The 7,719-nt window shown below is 35.7% G+C and overlaps 1 protein-coding gene and 1 long non-coding RNA gene across 3 annotated transcripts; one reads left to right on the forward strand and one right to left on the reverse strand.

The window, feature by feature from the left end:
- Positions 1 to 459: 459 nt before the first annotated feature.
- Positions 460 to 1,410, forward strand: LOC128286759 (uncharacterized). Its single transcript, XR_008277453.1, has 3 exons — positions 460 to 645; positions 742 to 860; positions 1,136 to 1,410. It is a non-coding gene; the product is annotated as an uncharacterized LOC128286759 (long non-coding RNA).
- On the reverse strand, positions 1,381 to 3,806 carry LOC108463430 (putative F-box protein At1g67390). Of its 2 annotated transcripts, XM_017763372.2 has the most exons (3): positions 2,639 to 3,806; positions 2,388 to 2,561; positions 1,381 to 1,885 (listed from the first exon to the last, which is right to left on the reverse strand). In XM_017763372.2, the coding sequence occupies exons 1-3, from the start codon at positions 3,632 to 3,634 to the stop codon at positions 1,484 to 1,486; spliced, it is 1,572 nt and encodes a 523-aa protein (XP_017618861.1). In that variant the 5' UTR covers positions 3,635 to 3,806; the 3' UTR covers positions 1,381 to 1,483. The 2 variants fall into 2 exon arrangements, with proteins under 2 accessions (XP_017618861.1, XP_052880372.1); XM_053024412.1 differs by lacking the exon at positions 2,388 to 2,561.
- Between the last annotated feature and the right edge of the window lie 3,913 nt (positions 3,807 to 7,719).

Here is a 7,719-nt window from a genome sequence, read left to right on the forward strand (position 1 = left end):
AAAAGTATAAAATGACAAAATAGAACAATGCAAAATCAGTAAAATAATCTTAAGATAAAGATGAATAATAAATAAATTTTTAAAAAATAAAAGAATTACAAGAGAAAGGAAAAATAAAAATAAAAATAAAAATAAAAAATACTCCATTGAAATAAAAATAAAATCGCAGGAACGATTTACAAACAAATAAAATGATTAAAACAATACTGAGGACCAAAATACGATGCGCACCAACCAATGGGGATTAAAAACGAAATTATCCCAAATACCAAAACGCAGTATTCTAGCGGACCGAATTGAGATGACACACAAATTTTAGGGTAAAAACGAAAGAAACAGAATAGGGTTTAATTAAAAGACAGCACAAATGGAAGGGACTAGCCACGAAATTACCCACTTAAAGTGAGAATGCGTAGATTTAGCCTGTGGATCAGGCCACTCGCAGATTCCCCCTTTTTTTAATGGTGCCTTTTAATTTTTGATTGAAACCTTTATATTTTTTAACCTTACAAATCCCTTTTCTAAACAAAACCCCAAAGCTCCTCTCTGCTAGGTTTTCACCCAAACATGACGCCGGACCACCACCATATTTGGTAGCCGATGGTGTGAAAAGAAATGGCATGAGATCATTACTATGAAGGCCTGGTAAGTGAGCTCCCTTTCTTTTCTTTCTTTATTTTCATACACCAATAAAAAGAAAAAAACTAGATGAAAACAACTTGAAATCCCATTTTGCTTTAGAAAATAAGAGGGAGAGTTCTATCAAACGAGAAAGCAAGAAAGCAAAGGGCATCAACCCAATTTTGGGTTCGGATCCAATGACGGAGGGGACCCCCGATGACACGGCCACAAGGTTCCGGGTAAGTTCTTCTTCTCCCTTTTTGTTTGAAATAGATTTATAAAAAAATAAAAAATAAAATAAATAACAAAAATGAAAAATGAACAAAGGGAACACAAGAAATTAAAATCAACCTTTTTTTGCTTTTGATTTCTGATGTGCGTGTGAAAATACAATATTTTTTTATTCAAAATCCCCCCTTTACATTATGCTCATCTTTTCTTTTATAACCGAAAAAGAAAATAGCAAATACAATATTTTTGCTTTCTGTTGTCTATCTTTTCTTGCTATTTGCAGGTGTCAGAGGTGTGCCAGGCGGTGGCGTGTGGGCATGCTGGCACGGCGCACATGGGCAGCGGCGCATAGCTGCTAGGGTTTCTGACCCTTTTTCTTTTGCTGAAAATGTTAAGCTTTGGGCCATTTTGGGCTTGTTCTAGTTTTGGGTCAATTTGTAAAATTTTGGGTTTAATGGGTTGTTAAAAACTTGGAATTTTTATTTATTTTGTGCTTTTGGTTTTTGTTAGTTTGGGCCCGAGCCAAAATTGGGCTCTTCAATATATATATTTCAAACATGCTCTTAAGGTCTAACAGCACACTTAAGGGGAAATATAACTGCAGATCCTAATAAGAACGAAAAACGTGAAACTAGTTGAGGGTTAGGAGCCATGTCCGAAAACTTGCATTGCCCACAGCCAAACCTGGCTTTAGAACAATTGAAACATGAATGGATGACCTTGGCAATGACAATAACCCGTAGGCTGCCTCAGCTTCTTGTCTTGAACACCTATTACTGCACCATATGTTGATTCTCTCCATCACAGTAGCCTTTGTTATGAGATGCCTCACAAATTCCATCTCTCTCTCCTTCCCTTTGAATCCCTTTATCGTTACTTCGGTTAGGGTGCGCGTGATACAGTCGCAAAGCTCCCTTTTATCCCACAGCATCGATTCCGGATACGGCAATGAGCAAATCCGAGTGGCATTTTCTTCTGATTTGGAGTGCAATATTCCACTGGATTTGCATAAGCTTTGATCTAGAGTTGTATCCTACACTTATTTGATGCGGAAAAAAGTTAAAAAATGGTATTATCTTTAACAACAATGGATGAGATATAGTCATCGCTAATGTATGCAACCTTTATATAGTTTAATTTTATTCTAGATACTGTCCAAACTTTATATATATATATATATATGATGCAGCTACATAATTGTTGTTAAAAATGTCACAGATATTATTAAGAAAACAATAATATTTCAATTTCTTGAATTTTATTGATATTTGGACATAAAATAACAATTTTTTAAAAAATCATGAACATTTTATGAAACACTAAATTCTGTTATTTTTATTCAAAATCAATGACATTTAACATTTGAATTATCACAGTATTTCATGAAATATTCGCATCCAATCATAGTATATATAGTTGCAAATTTCATATGATCACTAGAAAAAATACAGACAAATGAAGGATAAAAAATTATTCACTGTTGTAGTGCTTTGGCAATGGCATGTATATAAACATATATACATACATTCACTTACCTGTATATTGATTTCAAGATGCTTTAGATTAGTGCATACTCGTAAAATGAAAGAAAGTATCAAAACTTCCCTTATATTGTTCAAGTCCAAATCAAGTAATAGCTTCAATAAGTACTGATTGAACAAACTTGAGTTGACCATTGCATGGTCATCACCTTCATCATTTTCAGGTCTCTGAACACAACCAAACAGTTTATCATATGATCCAAGCATTTACATACACATACACAGAGAGAGATGAAAATTGTTACCAATAGACCACTGCAGTGTTCTAGAATTTCTGCGACTTTCAAAGCCATATCGTCTTTGTATCTGAGCAATTTGTCTGGATTCTCAAGTATGGGATTGCGGTATGCACGAAACACTCTGAGCTTTGAGGCATTGATAAGCAAATTTTTGGCTCGACATTTTATAGTATCCAGCACCAAAACCTCAAGGGATTTGGTTGATAAGTGAATCTCTTTCACCCTCAAAGACTGCAGCTCCACGGCTTTGACCTTGTCACTAACAAGCCGAACCCGGTCGAACCCGCCGCTGAAACGAAGGCTGAAATGCTCCAAAAAGACACAACTGAAAATGATTCCATCAAGGGTTTGGGTTGAAAGGTACAGCCATTTGAGTTTCATGGTTTTCAGGTTATGGCAATGGTGAAAAGGGACATCAGTTTCAAGCTTGTAATGACACAACTCAAGCGCATGCAAAGAAGCACAAGAGAAAATCCCAGACGGTAAACTCATCATTTTCAAATCATTAGATCTTCCCACAAGATTTTGATGGGGATCAAGAGAATCTTCACAAGTGAAAGACAGTTCTTGAACCTTTTTCTGTGATATAAGATGCTCAATCCATCTCTGAAGCTTACCATATCTGCAGCTATCAGGGAAATGAACGATTTTGCAGCCAACCAAGTAACTTTTGTGAGAAGACAGTACCTTGTCAATCAACAAAACAGCATGGAAAATCTCCTTCTTCAAATCAGCATCCGAGGTATCGATTCCAAGTCGCCGAGAGATGAGTTGTTGTTGATAAAGCAGTTGTTTGCTTGGTTTCATCATTCTTTTGGGATCAAAATCGAGACAAGGAACGTACCTCCATAAACCGCTCCACCGCCTTGATAAAATGCTTGTTCTTACAACATCATCCACTGGTAAATGTGATATAATCTCTCTCAAGAGTGAGTCAGGAAGCTTGCTGATCAAATCAGGGCCAGGATCATCAATCACTTCATTAGCCAATCTGGAAGTCATTTTAAAAAAAGAAAAAAGAAAAAAGAAAATCACTCTTTGATTTCTTTGGAAAAAAATCGGTTAGGATAGAAAATTAATAAAATACATAGAGAAGAAGAAATAGTTGAAAATTTGATGATGAAAAAGTTGGATAAGGAAAGGTATCTGTCGTCATTTATAATGAATGCAAGAAAAACGCGTCGAGGGAAGAGAAAGCATCTGGTTTTGAATGCTCATTGACCGGTCTCATACATTACACCTAAGGAAATGCATTTTTCTTTCCTGCTTGCTTTCTTTAAGGTGCAATTTTTACACGGGAAGAAAAAGAAAAATGTTCATAGGTTTGCTTAGCAATTTTTATACGGGAAGAAAAAGAAAACTGTTCATAGGTTTGCTTAATAAAATATTTTAGTAATACATTGATAATGAATTTTGATTTGGTATAATTATACATATGGAATATTAGCTGTAATTCAAATGTATATATTAAAATTTAATTTTGATTCAATCCTACACATTTAAAGAAATAAATATATATTTATTTGCATATTAGACTAATATAATTATTTGTATATGTAATATATAAACGTAAAATATTGCTACATCGATTATGTTACTTGTGGTTTGTAAAAATTAAATTCAAACAAAATTTCATGTATAAAATTACACAAGTTCAAATTTCATGTATAGCATTGTGTCACAGGGCTAGACCTTTCGTTTCCCAATTCCTACGTCCTTAGGCGATTCTTTCACTTCAAATGTGCCTAAGTCAGCCTAACTCTCGCAAAGTGATGATTTTCGCAGAATTCCGCTAAGGCACAATATAACAAAAGCATTCTCAAAGACAAAAGAAACTCGAAAGAGTAGAAAAACCACAAAAAAATAATGCACACAAGGTGTTTGAGTAAATGCTCTCAATATCTCCTTTAACTCAAAGAATAGAATACAATGGATTATTACAAATGAGGGGGAGACTCTCTAATTATAGTTGAGCTCCCCCAAAATGGACACTATAGATTGAGTTACATCGTTGGACGAGATTGAAAAGTATCTACATTAAGGGATTTACATAATCTCCAAGATTATAAAATCAAATCTTCTAAAATTATTTTCCCTATTTACAATAAGTGTTTCACTGGGTCACAAAGGTTTCAAGTAGATGGAACCTGTCACTTGTTCTTCGAATTGAGCCAATTCAAGTAGGTCAAATAAGCCCATTTAATATGTAGACCTAAATGGGATGTGCTTTGTACTTTGGTCACGAGCTTTGAATAGTGGCTTGTGACATTCTCCCCTACCGATTCTTGCAGCGCCCTCATTGCGTCCTTATACTAACACTAGTTTTACTCACCTTCGAACTTTCTTGATGCCTTGGTCCTTTACCAACTAGTTTCACTATTAGGTAATCTCGCCCCTCAGAACATTTGCCTCAACTTCTATCTTCACCTAACTCGAACCGTTTCGCTCCTCTTTGGTACATCTCATTCGCAAGAGCTCGTCTCTTACTCACCCCTTTCTGACTTACCTCTATCGGGATCCTCTTGATCTAAACTAACAAGCTTCGACATACCCACATTGAACATCGGGTTAACCTTGAGTATTCTTGTTGACTCTGGTTTGTAAGCCCTTCAGCTTACCTGCTTCAGAACTTTGAAAGGTCCCTTATATTTTTGCAAAGCCAACAAGTCAGAATGAAAAACAATATCAAAGTGTTTGATACATACCTTTCTTGTAGCATTTATTCGTCTCAACTACCCAGTTTGTATCACCAATTTACCTCCAAAGTCTGATGCACAACCCACCTCTCTCATAGGTGGTAGTCTCGTGGATGACTCAACAGGCTTCATATCAGTTTTCGGCCCAACAAGCATTTCCAAATGGGCTTCCTTAACATTCCGATCTACATAGTCAATGTCCCTCCCATACGAAACATCCTCAACTAGCTAGATTGTCGACAACACATTGGTCTCAACCCTTATGTTTCAATTTACTGGCATAATACAACATTGTTGTTGATTATCTAAGATATAAATGTAGTCGGCAAAAGGAACCAAGACAACATGCATTAGTTTAAGGAAGTTCAAGCCAAGCATGAAACTGTAATCATTTAGATGAATTATCTTGAAATCTTCTTTACCCTTCCACTTGTTGATTTGCAGCTCGACTCCTTGTGCTATTCCCCAAATTGGGACCTCTTTGGAATTTAACATCTTGATTGTCTTGGACAATTTGCTAACTTGGAGACTAAATTTACCTTTTGTTTTTTCTAATATGGATAAGTTTGATGCCCCTGTCTAAACAAAAGCACTTCTTCTTCGGCCTGCGATGTTAATGTCCACAAATATCAACATTTTCTGCTTGTGCTTCCTCTCCACTTTAGCAAAATTGAGTACCATTGTTCCAAGCTTACATATCCTTTCCTCCTTAGGCTCCGCTTTCTTCTATTTATTAATCACGAATATCTTAGATTGCATTGGACAGTCTTACATCCTATGCAGCTCACAACATAAGAATCACTTCACTGGCTTATTCTCACTCTCTTTAGCCCTATTAGCTTCAAAAACCCTCACGGCCAAACCAAGACTCATGGCCTCTTCTTCCAGCTCATCATCCTCTTTGATAGCAGAAAGCACGGATCTCTTCGGATAGTTCCTCACCATATGTGGATCGTCGTAAATGAAGCATTTTATCTCATTCTCTTTCTCCTTCGAGTTGCTATTGGTTCTCTACTTCTCATTTGTCACACCCCAAATTTGGCGGATCTGATTAGAAGGCGTGTAGATGTGAAGTTATTTGTTCGGTGTAATGTAGTCTACCAATTAATAGTTTTCTTATCACACCTCAAAAATTGGGGTAGTAAAAATTAGGTTAATGAATTGAGAGTGGTCACAACTAAATTTTTATTTAGATAATCTTTTGCTCAATTGTTAATAAATAAATATCAATTATAGTGATTAAGTAGTGGTGGAGCTGTCCTTGATGATCTGACTTTGAATCCTTTTGCTCTCATTAATTTCTATTTTGCACAAATTTGTTTCAAACCCTTAACAAATTTCATCTCATATTTTTTTTATTTGCATAAGTTTAAAAATAAGAAAGTGTTGTAGCTTAGTGGTAAGAAGCTTCTTAACTATCATAGAGGTCCCTTATTTGCACCTTGATCTCCATTTTTTTTTCATCTTCTTTTTCTCTCAAATCAACATAGAACCACCACCACCACCACCTTTTTTTAACTTTTGTTCTCTAACCACCACAATTGAGCCTTCCACCACCATCAAAGACCTCCTAACCACCGTATACGCCACCCGTTTTCACTCCTCCTCCCTTCTATCACAGTGTGCCACTGCGAACCACCGTGTGTTTCTTCCTCCTCCACCTATTTTTTTTTATGATTTATCCTTTCTTCTAATTATAGTGACCAAAACCTCCTCCTTTTAATATTTTCTCACCACTGTCGAACCGCCGCTCCTCCATAGCTGGACCACCGCCGGCCATCGCCGTCGCCGTCGAACCACAGTTGCCGTCGATCACTCAAACATCGATCTTATTCCAAACTCTATTGTTCGATCATCTCGTATTAACTCGTATTAATTCAAGTGTCAGTAAGGTTGTTTGATTCATAAAACCCTTTATTTTAGAAATACCATGATTTGGTTGAATGGTATAGGGTGATAATATCATCAAGTTATTTTATTATTGGTTTAACATAATAATTAATGTGATTTCATATCAACTTGAAGGACCAAAAGACGTCGATTAAAGAGATCCTTAGTTTGATAACTAAGACAACTAATCTAAGTCTCGATTTAAGGATTCATCTATCGACTTAGATCCAAGTGAAATATCCTCTAATATGATTACGGTGATTAGATCTACGGTTTAAGGTGTGGGGACTCATTCTTGATAATAATTAATAATATTGATTAAATAATAAATAATAATGATATTTCAAATGTGATATTTTTGGTTATATAATTCTTGAAATATTAGTATGTGTGAATGCGAGCGTATTTATAGAGATCGGTAAAAACCGATAAATGAGGATGCTAAGTAAGTTAATCCCGAAACTACAAGATCTGTAGTGTTGATTTGTTTATTGAGTGATT

This window comes from Gossypium arboreum, chromosome 13 (assembly GCF_025698485.1).
Source record: "Gossypium arboreum isolate Shixiya-1 chromosome 13, ASM2569848v2, whole genome shotgun sequence".
NCBI classification, from domain to species: Eukaryota; Viridiplantae; Streptophyta; class Magnoliopsida; order Malvales; family Malvaceae; genus Gossypium; species Gossypium arboreum.